Source organism: Puma concolor, chromosome B1 (assembly GCF_028749965.1).
Source record: "Puma concolor isolate L17-30 chromosome B1, mPumCon1.1.hap2, whole genome shotgun sequence".
Classification (NCBI taxonomy): domain Eukaryota; kingdom Metazoa; phylum Chordata; class Mammalia; order Carnivora; family Felidae; genus Puma; species Puma concolor.
In genome coordinates, this window is record NC_141670.1 from 160,386,770 (window position 1) to 160,405,500 (window position 18,731).

An 18,731-nucleotide genomic window follows, 5' to 3' on the forward strand; every position below is an offset into this window, starting at 1 on the left:
TAAAATATTATGCATAACATTATAATATGTAAACATTATGAGTGACTTTATAAAATAAGCTTTCATTGGAATTATTTGGAATTATTTAGAATGTTCAGAAAATTGTTTTTAAGTTCAGCATTTTATGCCACAGATGATGTGAGAAGATGTAGTTCTTATAATTAAAAAAAATGACAATCCATAAAAAATTTGGAAAATGGCCACTTAACCACTTTTATCTGGCATGTTAGGGCACCTCACATTAAATGGAAGGCCCATTGTCTGACTCCATCAGTCAAAGCAAATGAGAACCAAAACCCCCATACCTCAATGAAGTGCGGATATGAACAGCAGCTAATTAGGATTATAGAAGTTCTGACGAACTAGAAAGTAATGAAAACAAGAGTGAAAAACTCTGGAAAATGCTGGAGTTTCCTACACAGAGACTTGCCTTCCCCAACTCTAACAGAACTTATGTTGGTACACTGTATAGACTGATCTATCCTAAAATCCCAACCCTAATTTCAAGAAAAACAAGGTTTAAAGATTCCATGCCTTTGAATATACTGTGGTTCAGTATCTAACACCTACCTTTATATGGGTCTTGAATATTTTTTTGGTCTCCTGTGTATGTTTGGATCAGCAAGAAGATTCACAAGTCACAACTCAATATTGCTGGCACCTCTAACTTTGTCGTAGAGAAGGAAGTGAAACATCAAAAAGCTCAGCTCATGATTAGCACTGAATGAATTTGCCATACCTTATGTTCTCTTTGTGAAGTGAGAAAGTTTACCAGAGCCGATGAGACACGGAGAACACTGTAAGAAAAAACAAAGATTATATGATGAAAAAATAAAGCAATATTTCCAGTATTTATAATTAAAAACAGATGAACTTAGCATTCCATGGAATTAAACATGAAAATACAGCTGCTGAGAAGCACAAACAATATCTCATAAATCCAGGATTTATTTGAAATACCCAAGATCCATTTAAATATTATGCCTTATTTTTTTCTTATTGGAAGAACATCGTATGAATACAATTCTACATCATTTTCAACATGGGATTCACGAAATATTCACTGAAAGTCTATTATATGCTAGGTACTGTGTTAAGCACTGTGTGTGAAAGGATATATTGAATAGGGTACTAATCTGCATGATGCTAAGAGTCCACAAGAGAGAGACATGCAAACAATATACTCTGATAGGCTCAAATACATGGTTTTAAAGAGATTATGGAAACAAGGAGATTGAAATATTCACTTAGATATATCAATGATCACATCTCAAAGTCAAGAATCATCAGTAGGAATTTGCCAGGAAAATAAAGTTACAGCAAGCATTTCAAGCAGAAAGAATATTATTTAAATAGGCATGGGGGCATTCAATATTATGACATATTCAGATAAGTACAAATAGTTTAGTGTGGATAGACTGGTTGATATGAATTACAAAGATTCACAGATGACCAAAGAAAATTGGAGAGGCTAGAATGTGAAGGGCCTTGAATTCCATGTAAGGATTCTGGCTTTTATCTTGGAAGTATCCACTAAAGATTAAGCAAAGGAATCATAATGTAAATCAGATTTATGTTTCACACTAGCTGTAACACTGGCTGTAACATAGAAAATGGACAGGAGATTTAAATATGAGACACCTGTGTTTGACCAGGTGAAACTATCCATTTAACCATACTTCTTTACCAATACTTCTTAATAAGGATAATTGCCAGGCACTTTGCATATATTAACTCATTAAATTCCCTTAAGAGTTGCATGAGTTAATTACCATTATCCCACTCCTACATAAGGAAAGTGAGGTATAGAAAGTTAAAGGAGATATTAAGAAAAGTGTACATAAAGTAGGAATGATTTTAACTTCTGTTGTATTTTTTAGACTGACAAAAATCAAATAGAAAATATTCATATTTATCAACTTTTATGTAAGGTGTCTAGAATTAATCTGTCTTTGTAAGACCACACTTACAAGTAAAATCTTGATTTTATTCAATACACTTAGTTAAAAGGTTTTCTTTGTTAGTGTATTTTATTCCTAATAATTTCATAAAAATAATCCAGTGTGGATATTTAAGCTATACATATACAATTCACATACCTAGATGCACAAGTATATATTTGTGAATATCACTGACCCACCATTATCTCCACCAATGCCAGTAACTATCAGATAAAACTTGTAATGTTCTGTGTTACATAGGAATGGTAGGGGTGGGAAAGAGTTCAAGAGGGAAATTCAGTACTTGCTATTTTAAATATAAACCTAATAACCCTTTCTGACTCTTTGGCAATGTTGTTGCTCCATTAAAACATTATTTTTAAAAACTTGGATTATTGGAAACAAATTCTTATTTAAACTTTGAGTCACATTCCACATTCGTACTTTTTAAAATTTCTTTTCTTATTAAAATATCTAAATCAAAATGTACTTCTCATTCTTATCATTTTTAAAAATTTAGGTGCAAAATGAAATTCTAATACTGCCTTAAAAACTGATATTCAAAAAAATTAACATGAAATTGCTAAGTAATGCACAAATTAACACAAATCAGAGTTCATTACATGGCATTAGCAGCTAATTTATTGAAATCATTATGTCTGCTGTTAGAGAGAGCCATATGCCAACTCCAGAAATAACAAGCATTCAGAATCAGGGTCATTGCCTTCATATTTGCATATGTGATACATTAATTGATCTCATGTGCATATTAAAATTAAAACTGCATTTTTCTTGAATATTCCCTAAGAAGTTTGGAGAGCATTATGTTATTAAGGCAAATGTTTATTTCTAGATAATTTCTTTTGCATATGTAAATTTACTCATATAAATCATTATTAGTTACATGTTTCCTTATTTTTCTTATATATCAAGTATGATTTCTTCTTCTTTTTACAAATGTGTTATTTTATGCTTTTATACTTCTATCTTTACCCTATATGCAGTAAAACGTGTAATAATTCAATAGCCAATTCTGAGATACATATTTACCTTAAAGTATAAGGAAATAAATTATTATTATGGGTTTAAAATTTTAAATTGCTCTAAAATAAACAAATTAGAGAATATATTTTTTATAGTTTCTCTGAAGGATTTTTTTTAATTTTTTTAACGTTTTTTATTTATTTTTGAGACAGAGAGAGACAGAGCATGAACGGGGGAGGGGCAGAGAGAGAGGGAGACACAGAATCGGAAGCAGGCTCCAGGCTCTGAGCCATCAGCCCAGAGCCCGACGCGGGGCTCGAACTCACGGACCTCGAGATCGTGACCTGAGCTGAAGTCGGATGCTTAACCAACTGAGCCACCCAGAGCCCCTCTAAAGGATTTTTTTAAAGTTTTTATTTAAGTTCCAGTTAGTGGGGTGCCTGGGTGTCTCAGTCAGTTAAGTATCCAACTCTTCATTTCAGCTCAGGTCATGATCTCACGGTTCATGAGTTCGAGCCCCACATTGGGCTTTGTGCTGACAGTGCCGAGACTGCTTGGGATTCTCTCTCTCCTCTCTCTTCCCCATCCCCATTCTTTCTCTCCCTCTCAAAATAAAGAAATAAACTTTTAAAAAAGTAAATTCCAATGAGTTAACAGAGTAAAATATTAGTTTCATGTGTATAATATAGTGATTCAACACTTGCATACAATATCCGGTGCTCATCACAAGTGCAGTTCTTCTTTATTGCCATCACCTATTTAACCCACCTCCCTAACTATTTCCCTGCTAGTAACCATCCGTTTGTTCTCTATAGGTAAGAGTCTGTTTCTTGGTTTGCCTGTCTCTTTTTTGCCCCTTCGCTCATTTCTTTGTTTCTTAAATTCCACATGATGGGAATCATATGGTATTTGTCTTTCTTTGACTTATTTCACATAGCACAATACTCTAGCTCCATCCATGTCATTGCAAATAGCAAGATCTCATTCTTTTTTATGGCTAAGTAATGTTCCATTATATATAATATATATATATATATTATATATATTGTATGATATACAATATATATTATATATATTGTATGATATACAATATATATTGTATTATATAATATACATATTATATATATATGACCTCTTCTTTATCCATTTGTCAGGCAATGGACACTTGGGCTATTATAAATAATGCTGCTATAAACATTGGGGTGCATGTATCCCTTTGAATTAGTATTTTTGTATCCTTTGGATACATACCTAGTAGTACAATTGCTGAGTCATAGGGTAGTTCTATTTTTAACTTTTTGAGGAAACTTTATACTGTTTTCCAAAGTGGCTGCACCAGTTTGCATTCCCTCCAACATTGCAAGAGGGTTCCCCTTTCTCCAAATCCTTGCCAGCACCTGTTGTTTCTTGTGTTGTTGATTTTAGCCATTCTGATGGGTGTGAGGTGGTATTTCATTGTAGTTTTCATTTGTACTTCCCTGATGATCAGTGAGGTTGAGTATCTTTTCATGTGTCTGTTGGCCATATATATGTCTTTGGAAAACTGTTCATGTCTTCTGACCCTTTTATAATTGGATTATTCTTTGGGTGTTGAGTTTTATGTTTTATATATATTTGTGATGCTAAACCTTTATTGTATATGTCATTTTCAAATATCTTTTCCCATTCTGTAGGTTGTCTTTTAGTTTTGTTGATTATTTCCTTTGCTGTGCAGAAGTTTTTATTTTGATGAGGTCCCAAGAGTATATTCTTGCTTTCGTTTACCTTTTCTCAGGAGACAGATCTAGAAATAAGTTGCTATGGCCAATGTCAAAAAGATTACTACCTATGTTCTCCTTTAGGATTTTTATGGTTTCATGTCTCACATTTATATCTTTCATCCATTTGGAATTTCTTTTTTTGTATAGTATAATAAAGTGGTCAAGTTTCATTCTTTCACATGTTGCTGTCCAGTTTTCCCAATACCATTTGTTAAAGTGACTATCTTTTTTCCACTGGATATTCTTTCCTGCTTTGTCAAAGATTAATTGACCATATAGTTGTGGGTTCATTTCTGGACTTTCTATTCTGCTCTATCGATCTATGTGCCTATTTTTGTGCTAGTACCATACTGTTTTGATTACTAGAGCTTTGTAATATAACTTGAAGTCTGAAATTGTGATGCCTCCACCTTTGCTTTGCTTTTCAAGATCGCTTTGGTGATTCAAGGTCTTTTGTGTTTCCATGGAAATTTTTGGATTGTTTGTTCTAGCTCTGTGAAAAATGCTGTTGGTATTTGACAGGGATTGCATTAAATGGGTAGATTGCTTTGGGTAATATATACATTTTAATAATATTTCTTCTTCCAATCCATGAGCATGGAATGTCTTTCCATTTTTTTGTGATATCTTCAATTCCTTTAATCAGTGTTTTATAGTTTTCAGAGTACAGATCTTTTATCTCTTTGTTTAGGTTTATTCCTAGGTGTCTCATGGTTTTTGGTGCAATTATAAATGGGATTGATTCCTTAATTTGTCTTTCTGCTGGGTCATTATTGGTGTATAGAAATGCAACAGATTTATATATATATATTGATTTTGTGTCCTGTGTTTTACTGAACTTGTGTATCACTTCTAGCAATTTTTTGGTAGAGCCTTTCAGGTTTTCTATACAGAATATCATGTTATCTGAAAATAGTGAAAGTTTTACTTCCTCCTTGTCAATTTGGATGTCTTTTATTTCTTTTTGTTGTCTGATTGCTATGGCGAGGACTTCCAATACTATGTTAAATAACAGTGCAGAGAGTAATGTCATTAAAGAGAAACTTAAAACTAGTGTCACTTAGGTTACTCACTTGATGATTTCATAATAAATTTCACACTTTATAATATGTAGAACACCCACAACAGATATCATATTAAGTCTTAAAATCACAAATTACATATAGGACTAACTTTCATACTGAATTTGAACCCAAAAAACATGAGGTAAACTGAAATATTACCTTGTGGTATACAGACTTCAACAGTCCAATATGTAATTCCCTCTCTCACACACACATGCGAATGTTATGAATATGAATGGTAAATATTTCATTATATAGCTTGCTTACCATTTATCTTTTGTGATGTTGAATTATATTGATAAGCTATGCAATTGGTAAATTGGGGGGAGCTGAATTTATGTATTTCAGTGACAGGAAAGTGGCACTTATACCACAATACAACATATCTCTCTGAAACAGTTTCAGGGTAGCCTATAGAAAACCAGTGCCAGGATGCCTGCGTGGCTCAGTTGGTTAAGTGTCCTACTTAGGCTTGGGTCATGATCTCACAGCTCCTGAGTTCGAGCCCCACATCAGCTCTGTGCTGACAGCTCAGCCTGCTTCAGACTGCTTCAGACTCTGTGTCTCCCTCTCTTCCTGCCCCTCCCCTGCTCATGCTCTGTCTCTGTCTCTGTCTCTGTCTCTCTCTCAAAAATAAATAAACATGAAAGAAAGAAAGAAAGAAAGAAAGAAAGAAAGAAAGAAAGAAAGAAAGAAAAAAACAGTGCCTATTTCCCCATTTCTAAAAAATAAAAATAAAAATGTCTAACTTGAAGTATTACTCTAGGAAGACTGCTGCAGAATGCGTGTATATGTATGTGTTTATGTATCTCTGTGTGCATCTATCTGTTCGGAGGCTGCCTGATATAAATATTGCATGAGAAATTAGGGAAGAAAATTAATTAAGCAATTAAAAAGTGAAGATATCCACAAATGTGAAAAAGTATTTCCCATACACATAGGCGATAAAACATTGAAATAAACCTATATATTTTAGGGATAAAAGCCTCAGGAATTAAAGTTGTTTTTAATCAAAAATAGAAAAGACTGGGTACAGTTTTATTGAGCTTGACCCTAGAGATAGAAAATAGTTATTGTACAGCATCTTATAAAAAATACATTATCTTAAGATTACAGAATACATAGATGATATTATATTGATTGATAGAGAAAGATACAGACAAGTAGCTATTGTTTAATGAAGAAGCAATCTTCTTAATTGTAGAAACACAGATACATATAATAGAAAGCACACAACCCCGTTAGAAAGCCCGAATTCAAAGAGTAATTTATTTACTCAGAATATCAGTTTAGTCTAAAATAATGCAGTTAAACTTAGTCTCTAAATTCATCTCCTGTTATTGAATTCTATGAATAAAGCCCACTATATCTATAACGAAAAGTGAAAATTCATGACTAGAGTTGCAAGTGATCATATAAGGACATAAACTTATGTTTGGATTAGTTACATGAAAGATCAAAGGATTGCCCATTCCTTTCGTTCATCTACTTTCTTGCTGCCTCCTCCAACATGGTCATTTGCTAATCTAATAGGACAAAGTCCTGTTCACTAATTGGGCCATATTGCTTAATAAGGAATCATGCTTATGAATGTGGGCCCTTTCTTCTGCTTATTCTTATGTTTTAAGATAAGAAAGCTGAGCCTTGTAGCCCATTCAACTTTTTTTTCTCTTTCTTTCTTTCTTTTTTTTTATTAAAGACCACTCAAATGCTTGACAGATTTCACCATGTGGGATTTTGGTGAACATGTGAGAAAGAGATTAGAACTGCATGAAAATTTTGTTCCCTGTTGGTCTTTAGGTTATAAATGCTGTGTGCTCCAATCTATTTTTGGCCAGTAAACTCTTATGATAGCCAGCAATGATGCAGCCACAGAGGTAATATTTAATTTCCTATGTACTACTCTTTCTAGTAGATCAACCTCCTTCAAATTCTCACGGGTGGAAGTCTGTCAAGAAAGGATTCAGAAACATTTTGCCCCCCAGTTTTGCAACATCTTCTTTTTAACAAAACCTCCTCTTCACTTATTATACAGCTAAGTAGCTCTTATTTCATCTGGCTAGCAAACCAACCTAGTCACTACCCTGTGACTACAGGGTTTAGCAGGGGAACCAGTTTTGGTGCAGTCACAGCGCACCTAGCCATATTCATTTGTTCATGGTAGGCATGTGACTCAAGGTAGGTCAGGATCCTTCCCAATAAGCAAGAGCTCTCCTCCAGGGCCACTATATAAGGTAGACATAAGTCTGTGAACCAAGTGGCAAGTTCACTTTCTACATAAGACAAGGCTGTATCCAATTTGAGAGTTGAACACGTGAAAGTCACTCAGAGAGAGTAAATGTCTTAGAAGCACTGGGTTGAGTAGAATCCCCAGAAGCATACTGGGGTCTTCTCTTCTTTTGATTAAGTAAACTACACCAATATCCTTTTACTACATTCCTTTTCAATTTAAATAAATTCAAATTGTGTTTTTGAAACTTGTATCCAAATGAATCTGCCAATATTTCATCTGCCAAGTATTTGAATATTACCCCATAATTTAAAAGTTTTGAAAAATATTTATCAGTCATTTCATTATTTAACTTACCTTTCATATCCTGTAGCCTTTTTTTTCAAGTTTTGACACTTAAGATTTTTCTTTTTTTTTAATTTTTTTTTTCAACGTTTATTTATTTTTGGGACAGAGAGAGACAGAGCATGAACGGGCGAGGGGCAGAGAGAGAGGGAGACACAGAATCGGAAACAGGCTCCAGGCTCTGAGCCATCAGCCCAGAGCCCGACGCGGGGCTCGAACTCACGGACCGTGAGATCGTGACCTGGTTGAAGTCGGACGCTTAACCGACTGCGCCACCCAGGCGCCCCGACACTTAAGATTTTTCTTAATTTAATAAATTACAAAGTTTTTTAAGGGTGACATACAAGTAATTAACTATTTTTCAGCTATACATATTGAAATTATATTTTCTCAGCCTGCCAGTTATTTTTTAATTTGTCTTTGAAAATATAATATTATTTAAAGATTTGTGGTTTTCAGATTTACAAAAATGTTTTTTTCTTTGAATTCTTTCTCACTCTTTTAGTTTATCTTTGGTGATTTGTATAAATACTGTAGAAAGGAGAACTTAGCTCTTTTCATATATACATATATATGGGAATACTTCTTTGGTATGGACTTTAAATGTTGCTTTTCTTTATGAAATAACATTTAAAAATTCTTACAGGCTTCTAGTTCCAGTTATTAGAGTCAGAAATTTCATTAGATTCTTCTCTATCTCAAAAATCCATGGAGTGTTCAGGGAAGAAATATGAAAGTGAATAAATCTGCAGAGCTTCTGAGAATGGCAGCAGAGAAACATCAGCAGTCAAAAGATTAGAATGAATTTCTGGAAGACAGAAGACTGATGGGAGCACCTTGATGGATATATTAGAATAAAAAGAGCCATCGCTCAGTATATTCAACAGAAAAAGCTGCAGTGGAACTAGCAGCAATTTTGCACAGTGCAGCTCCCTAGAGTCAGGAGCTAAGGAAGAGAAGGCGTAGGAGGAAGGGCAGAAATCATGATGACTGATGGAGAATCAAACTGAAAGACATGTGCATGTTCAGGCCACCCCCATTCCTGTGCATTAGGAAGTGACATTTGCTTCAATGCCAGATATAGATTGAGTGATATGTTGAGGGAGACCCACAACTCCCAGATTGAGGGTTTGTTCACATTAGTCATACTGGCCTTGTTTTGGTATTTGAATGTGTCTGAATTCTTAGCTATATGCCTGCTTCATACTTAAAACCCAGAAATATCACAGTAACATCTCAAAATACCACACACACACACACACACACACACACACACACACACACACGCACATACACACACATTGTATACCTCTCCCTCATTCAAGGAACAGACCTATTACAGCAGAGGAAACTCCTGCTAGCCACATAGTTAATCTACCAGATCCTTTATTTTATGTTTATCAGTGACCAATTAAGAATCTGTTGCTATCCTAGAAATTCAATAGTTATAAAAAAAGAGTAAGATGAACAAATGAGACAACTAAACCTGAAGGAAAAACAATAAAATTCAGATTAGAGAAAAGGATACAATCAAATAATAAACTACTTCTAATTAATATGTCTAGAGAGTTTAGATAAGATATTGTTTCAATGCAACATAAACAGCCTGTTATGAACTGGAGTAATAGTTATCTAAAACCATATTTAAAATGTGGTTATTGAAAACTGAATCCAATAAAGTATTTGAAATGAAAATTTAGAAATTATTTCATAACACAAATGACAAATGACAAATAGATAAAAAATGGTAGAGAGGATATTGGCAATCCATATTTCCATATTCTTCCACTGGAAGAATCATGAAATATTTAAAAACTAGAAATAATGAAAAAACGGAGGGAACAAATTATCAAAGAAATCAAAGAAAGGAAAATTTCCAGAGGTAAAGACGAAGATATATGTCTTCAGATCAGAAGTTCTCACTTAGTATCAAGAAGGTTGAGAGGAGGTTCGGAAGATGGTGGCATAGGAGGGCGCTGGGCTTACCTCGTCCTGCTGATCACTTAGTTCCACCCACATCTGCCTAAATAACCCAGAAAACCACCAGAAGACTAGCAGAACAGACTCCACGGAGCCAAGTGTAGAAAAGAGGCCCATGGAAGAGGGTACTAAGGGTGGAGAGGCAGTGCTTGCTACACGGACTGGTGGGAGGGAGCGGGGCTGCAGAGGGGTAGCCCAACCAGCAAGGCAGAATCCCAGAGTCTGGCTTGCAAAAGCAGAGGGCTGGACTGGGTGAGTTCTGACAGCCTGGAATGTTATAAGTCAACAGCTCTGCTTGGAGAGTGGAAGGGTGAGAGGACACCAAGAGGGAGAGGTGTTGAGCCCTGGAAAACAGAGCTCAGCTCGGCCAGAGCCATCTCCCTCTCCCATCACCAAGCCAAAATCCCAAAGGGAACCAGTTTCCATCACCCAACTTGCTTGCACCGTGCAAACACCCAACACTGTGCTTCTGTGGATCCATCCCTCCGACTGGCTGGCCTCCCTCCAGGTGCTGCAGGACCCCTCCCGCAGGGGACCACCAATAGCAAAGTGAGCTAAGCCTGCCCCTCCTGTCCCTGTGCACCTTGCAGATCCACCCTGTTTAATACGTTATTGGCCAGATCCCATAGAAGCAGCACCACAAGCCTGGCAGGGTGCAAGTAGCCAAGACAGGGGCCACAGCACTCCACAGGGGCCCAGCACTCCTGCCGCTGGGAGAGGGGAAGATAAGGTACACACCAATCTGACTGTGGCCCCAGCAGTGGGCTGGGGACAGACATCAGGTCTGACTGTGGCCCCGCCCACCAACACAAGTTACTCCAGACAGCACAGGCAAAGTGCCCTGAAGTCGGGTGCCACCCCAGGGACTATCGAAAATGATGAAACAGAAGAATTGTCCCCAAAAGAAACTCCAGTATGTAGCGACAGCTAATTAATTAATCAAAAATGATTTAAGCAATATAACGGAACACAAATTTAGAATAATAGTCATAAAATTAATTGCTGGGCTTGAAAAAAGTATGGAGGACAGCAGAGAATCTATTGCTACAGATATGAAGAGACTAAGAAATAGTCATGAGGAGGTAAAAAAAATGCCATAAATGAGGTGCAAAATAAAATGGAGGCGACCACAGCTCAGATTGAAGAGGCAGAGGAGAGAATAGGTGAATTAGAAAATAAAATTATGGAAAAAGAGGAAGCTGAGAAAAACAGAGATTAAAAAAAATCCAGGAATATGAGGGGGAAATTAGAGAACTAAGTAATGCAATCAAACGGAACAATATCCATATACTAGGAATTCCAGAAGAGAAAGAGAGAGAGAAAGGGGCTGAAGGTGTACTTGAACAAATCATAGTTGAGAACTTCACTGATCTGGGGAAGGAAAAAGGCATTGAAATCCAAGAGGCACAGAGAACTCCCTTCAGACATAACTTGAATCGATCTTATGCACAACATATCATACTGAAACTGGCAAAATACAAGCATAAAGAGAAAATTCTGAAAGCAGCTAGGGATAAACAGGCTATAACATATAAAGGGAAACCCATAAGACTAGTGGCAGATCTATCTACTGAAACTTGACAGGCTAGAAAGAAATGGCAGGAAGTCGTCAATGTGATAAACAGAAAAAATATGCAGCCGAGAATTCTGTATCCAGCAAGCCTGTCATTCACAATAGAAGGAGAGATAAAGGTTTTCCCAAACAAACAAAAACTGAAGGGATTCATCACCACTAAACTAGCCCTACAAGAGATCCTAAGGGGGAATCTATGAGCGAAATGTTACAAAGACCACAAAGTACCAGAGACATCACTACAAGCATGAAAACTACAGACATCACAATGACTCTAAACCCATATCTTTCAATAATGACACTGAATATAAATGGACTAAATGCGCCAACCAAAAGACATAGGGTATCAGAATGGATAAAAAAACAAGACCCATCTATTTTCTGTCTAGAAGAGACTCATTTTAGGCCTGAGGACACCTTCAGATTGAAAGTGAGGGGATGGAGAACTATCTATCATGCTACTGGAAGTCAAAAGAAAGCTGGAGTAGCTATACTTATATCAGACAAACTAGACTTTAAATTAAAGGCTGTAACAAGAGATGAAGAAGGGCATTATATAATAATTACAGGATCTATCCATCAGGAAGAGCTAACAATTATAAATGTCTATGCGCCAAATACAGGAGCCCCCAATATATAAAACAATTAATCACAAACATAAGCAACCTTATTCATAAGAATGTGGTAATTGCAGGGGACTTTAATACTCCACTGAAAACAATGGATAGACCATCTAGATACACGGTCAATAAAGAAACAAGGGCCCTGAATGATACATTGGATCAGATGGACTTGACAGATCTATTTAGAACTCTGCATCCCAAAGCAACAGAATATACTTTCTTCTCGAGTACATATGGAACATTATCCAAGATAGATCACATACTGGGACACAAAACAGCCCTTAATAAGTATAAAAGAAGTGAGATCATACCATGCACACTTTCAGACCACAATGCTATGAAACTTGAAATCAACCACAGGAAAAAGTCTGGAAAACCTCGAAAAGCATGGAAGTTAAAGAACACCCTACTAAAGAATGAATGGGTCAACCAGGCAATTAGAGAAGAAATTAAAAAATATATGGAGGGGCGCCTGGGTGGCTCAGTCGGTTAAACGGCCGACTTCGGCTCAGGTCATGATCTCATGGTCCATGAGTTCAAGCCCCACATCAGGCTCTGTGCTGACAGCTCACAGCCTGGAGCCTGTTTCAGATTCTCTCCGACCCTCCCCCATTCATGCTCTGTCTCTCTGTCTCTAAAATAAATAAACGTTAAAAAATATATATATGGAAACAAATGAAAGTGAAAATACAACAATCCAAATGCTTTGGGATGCAGCGAAGGCAGTCCTGAGAGGAAAATACATTGCAATCCAGGCCTATCTCAAGAAACAAGAAAAATCCCAAATACAAAATCTAACAGCACACCTAAAGGAAATAGAAGCAGAACAGCAAAGACACCCCAAACCCAGCAGAAGAAGAGCAATAATTAAGATCAGAGCAGAAATAAACAATATAGAATCTAAAAAAACTGTAGAGCAGATCAATGAAACCAAGAGTTGGTTTTTTGAAAAAATAAACAAAATTGATAAACCTCTAGCCAGGCTTCTCAAAAAGAAAAGGGAGATGACCCAAATAGATACAATCATGAATGAAAATGGAATTATTGCAACCAATCCCTCAGAAATACAAGCAATTATCAGGGAATACTGTAAAAATTATATGCCAACAAACTGGACACCCTGGAAGAAATGGACCAATTCCTAAGCACCCACACACATCCAAAACTCAAACAGGAAGAAATAGAAAACTTGAACAGACCCACAACCAGCAAAGAAATTGATTCAGCTATCAAAAATCTCCCAACAAATAGGAATCCAGGACCAGATGGCTTCCCTGGGGAATTCTACCAGACATTTAAAACAGAGATAATACCTATCCTTCTCAAGCTGTTCCAAAAAATTGAAAGGGAAGGAAAACTTCCAGACTCATTCTATGAAGCCAGCATTACTTTGATTCCTAAACCAGACAGAGACGCAGCAAAAAAAGAGAACTATAGGCCAATATCCCTGATGAATATGGATGCAAAAATTCTCAATAAGATACTAGCAAATCGAATTCAACGGCATATAAAAAGAATTATTCACCATGATCAAGTGGGATTCATTCCTGGGATGCAGGGCTGGTTCAACATTCGCAAATCAATCAATGTGATACATCACATTAATCAAAGAAAAGATAAGAACCATATGATCCTGTCAATTGATGCAGATAAAGCATTTGATAAAATTCAGCATCCTTTCTTAATAAAAACCCTCAAGAAAGTTGGGATAGAGGGAACATACTTAAACATCATAAAACCCATTTATGAAAAGTCCACAGCTAACATCATCCTCAATGGGGAAAAACTGAGAGCTTTTTCCCTGAGATCAGGAACACGACAGGGATGCCCACTCTCACCGCTGTTGTTTAATATAGTGTTGGAAGTGCTAGCATCAGCAATCAGACAACAAAAGGAAATCAAAGGCATCAAAATTGGCAAAAATGAAGTCAAGCTTTCACTTTTTGCAGATGACATGATATTATACATGGAAAATCCGATAGACTCCACCAAAAGTCTGCTAGAACTGATACATGAATTCAGCAAAGTTGCAGGATACAAAATCAATGTACAGAAATCAGTTGCATTCTTATACACTAACAATGAAGCAACAGAAAGACAAATAAAGAAACTGATCCCATTCACAATTGCACCAAGAAGCATAAAATACCTAGGAATAAACCTAACCAAAAATGTAAAAGATCTGTATGCTGAAAAATATAGAAAGCTTATGAAGGAAATTGAAGAAGATATAAAGAAATGGAAAAACATTCCGTGCTCATGGATTGGAAGAATAAATATTGTTAAAATCTCAATACTACCCAAAGCTATCTACACATTCAATGCAATCCCAATCAAAATTGTACCAGCATTCTTCTCGAAGCTAGAACAAGCAATCCTAAAATTCATATGGAACCACAAAAGGCCCCGAATAGCCAAAGTAATTTTGAAGAAGAAAACCAAAGTGGGAAGCATCACAATCCCAGACTTTAGCCTCTACTACAAAGCTGTCATCATCAAGACAGCATGGTATTGGCCCAAAGACAGACTCATATACCAATGGAATAGAACAGAAACCCCAGAATTAGACCCACAAAAGTATGGCAAAGTAATCTTTGGCAAATCAGAAAAGAATATCCAATGGAAAAAAGACAGTTTCTTTAACAAATGGTGCTGGGAGAACTGGACTGCAACATGCAAAAGGATGAAACTAGACCACTTTCTTACACCATTCACAAAAATAAACTCAAAATGGATAAAGGACCTGAATGTGAGACAAGAAACCATCAAAACCTTAGAGGAGAAAGCAGGAAAAAAACCTCTCTGACCTCACCCGCAGCAATTTCTTACTTGACACATTCCCAAAGGCAAGGGAATTAAAAGCAAAAATGGGGGTGCCTGGGTGGCTCGGTCAGTTAAGCGGCTGACTTCGGCTCAGGTCATGATCTCACGGTCCGTGAGTTCGAGCCCCGCGTCAGGCTCTGTGCTAACAGCTCAGAGCCTGGAGCCTGCTTCCGATTCTCTGTCTCCCTCTCTCTCTGCCCCTCCCCTGTTCATGCTCTGTCTCTCTCTGTCTCAAAAATAAATAAATGTTAAAAAAATTTAAAAAAAATAAGTAGATTAAAATTAAAATTAAAATTAAAAAAAAAAAAGCAAAATAGGACCTCAAGAAGATAAAAAGCTTATGCACTGCAAAGGAAACAATCAACAAATCTAAAAGGCATCCAACAGAATGGGAAAAGATATTTGCAAATGACATATCAGACAACAGGCTAGTATCTAAAATCTATAAAGAGCTCACCAAACTCCACACCTGAAAAACAAATAATCCAGTGAAAAAATGGGCAGAAAACATGAAGAGACACTTCTCTAAAGAAGACATCCGGATGACCAACAGGCACATGAAAAGATGCTCAACGTCGCTCCTCATCAGGGAAATACAAATCAAACCCACAATCAGATACCACCTCACGCCAGTCAAAGTGGCTAAAATGAACAAATCAGGAGACTACAGAAGCTGGAGAGGATGTGGAGAAATGGGAACCCTCTTGCACTGTTGGTGGGATGCAAACTGGTGCAGTCACTCTGCAAAACAGTGTGGAGGTTCCTCAAAAAATTAAAAATAGATATACCCTATGACCCAGCAATAGCACTGCTAGGAATTTACCTAAGGGATACAGGAGTGCTGATGCACAGGGGCACTTGTACCCCAATGTTTATAGCAGCACTTTCAACAATAGCCAAATTATGGAAAGAGCCTAAATGTCCACCAACTGATGAATGGATAAAGATATTGTGGTTTATATACAGAATGGAATACTACGTGGCAATGAGAAAGAATGAAATATGCCCTTTTGTAGCAACATGGATGGAATTGGAGAGTGTCATGCTAAGTGAAATAAGTCATACAGAGAAAGACAGATACCATATGTTTTCACTCTTATGTGGATCCTGAGAAACTTAACAGAAGGCCATGGGGGAGGGGAAGAAAAAAAAAAGGTTAGAGAGGGAGGGAGCCAAAACATAAGAGACTCTTAAAAACTGAGAACAAACTGAGGGTTGATGGGAGGTGGGAGGGAGGGGAGGGTGGGTGATGGGTATTGAGGAGGGCACCTTTTGGGATGAGCACTGGGTGTTGTATGGAAACAAATTTGACAATAAATTTCATATTTAAAAAAATAAATAAAAAATTAAATTAAATTTAAAAAAAGAAGGTTGAATTCTTTCAACCCACATTTACCCAGAGATCTCATATTAAAAAATATATATATATCTAAGAAAAAAATAAGGAAAATTCTCTATAAATTTCCAGAGGGAAAAATAGCAACCCATTATAAGGAAATAAGAATCACAATAAACTTTAGATTTCTCACAGCCTCTCTGGAAGCGAAATGACAATACATTCCCTCGATAGAGAATGAGCAAAATGAGATGCAGAAAGCTTACTTCCCATGCATCCTTTCTGAAAAAAATAATTAACATGTACTTCAAGAAAGAAAAGTCACCCAAGAAAGGGTCAGACATGGGCTTCAGAAATGAGTAGCTAAGACCTTCCCAGAGTAGTAACCATTTGGCACACCTAAGGAGGAGTCACTATTTATCAGAGCATTCATGAAACCATTACAGATTGACCTTACTGATTTGGAAAAGGCATTTGGTCCTGGGACAAAACAGCAAAATGTAAGCAGAAAATCCAAGAGAAAATACCGAGCTCTAAAGGAGGAAGAGAGTGAAAAGCAAACTAACATATTAGATAATTTTGAATGATTAATATAGTGTAAAAAGAGCATGCTTTGAAGCCTTGGGGTTTTCCCCCTTTTACTCACAAAAATTCAGTGACATGGAGCCACCACTCCTCAGAGAATCTATCTGGTTCTGAAAAAAATTATATTGACATAATTTTAGTATGGCAAAGACTACATCTCAGCTTTAAGTTTTCAGGGTCAACCTATAGGGAAATCATGGAAATCTGTAACATTACAGACCTGTAATCATGGAAGTGTGTAATATTACAGAATGCAAATTTTTTACAATGGAAAGGAGTACTAACAGATATGCAAGGTAAAGAAAGAAATGAGGGAAGAGGGCTGTTAAGAGATTTTGAGGTTGATGGATCAAGTAATAGAGTTTTAAGTATATTATTTAAAATCATATAAATAATCAATAGAACCAATATTTATTATAAAACATGGAAGAGGAGGAGGGAGTTTAATTGAAGTTAATCCTTAATAAATGGAATCAGATAATGCTTACAGTTGATGAATCAGGAAAATCTGGCATAAGCCTACAATTAATTTATTTTTTTTAATATGAAATTTATTGTCAAATTGGTTTCCATACAACACCCAGTGCTCAATCCCAACAGGTGCCCTCCTCAATGCCCATCAGCCACTTTCCCTCCCTCCCACCCCCCATCATCCCTCAGTTAATTCTCAGTTGTTAAGAGTCTCTTATGGGTTGGCTCCCTCCCTCTCTCACTTTTTTTTTTCCTTCCCCTCCCCCATGGTCTTCTGTTAAGTTTCTCAGGATCCACCTAAGAATGAAAACATATGGTATCTGTCTTTCTCTGTATGACTTATTTCACTTAGCATAACAGTCTCCAGTTCCATCCATGTTACATATCAGACAAAGGGCTAGTATCCAAAATCTATAAAGAGGTCACCAAACTCCACACCCGCAAAAACAAATAATTCAGTGAAGAAATGGGCAGAAAACATGAATAGACACTTCTCTAAAGAAGACATCCAGATGCCTAACAGGCACATGAAAAGATGCTCAGTGTCACTACTCATCAGGGATATACAAATCAAAACCACACTCAGATATCACCTCACGCCAGTCAGAGTGGCTAAAATGAACAAATCAGGAGACTATAGATGCTGGAAAGGATGTGAAGAAACAGGAACCCTCTTGCACTGTTGGTGGGATGCAAACTGGTACAGCCACTCAGGAAAACAGTGTGGAGGTTCCTCAAAAAATTAAACATAGATCTACCCTATGACCCAGCAATAGCACTGCTAGGAATTTACCCAAGGGATACAGGAGTGCTGATGCATAGGGGCACTTGTACCCCAATGTTTATAGCAGCACTTTCAACAATAGACAAATTATGGAAGCCTACAATTAATTTAATATAGATGACCAAAAGAACTAAAATCAGAAACAGTTTAAAATTGTATAACTAGAAATGGGAGACAGACATGTATCCTGGAGACAGACATTCAACTGTACCTCCATCAGAAAGTATTGGAAA

General features: G+C 36.6%; 1 protein-coding gene across 1 annotated transcript in view; it reads right to left on the reverse strand.

Annotated features, from left to right (window-relative positions):
* Window positions 1-302: 302 nt before the first annotated feature.
* The window catches only part of LOC147581978 (uncharacterized), a 187,810-nt gene continuing 169,381 nt past the window's right edge, over window positions 303-18,731 (reverse strand). The window contains exon 2 of the mRNA XM_086702927.1: window positions 303-797. Coding sequence (XP_086559053.1) covers window positions 741-797 — 57 coding nt within the window. The 3' untranslated portion in view covers window positions 303-740. The remainder of the gene's footprint in view (window positions 798-18,731) is intronic.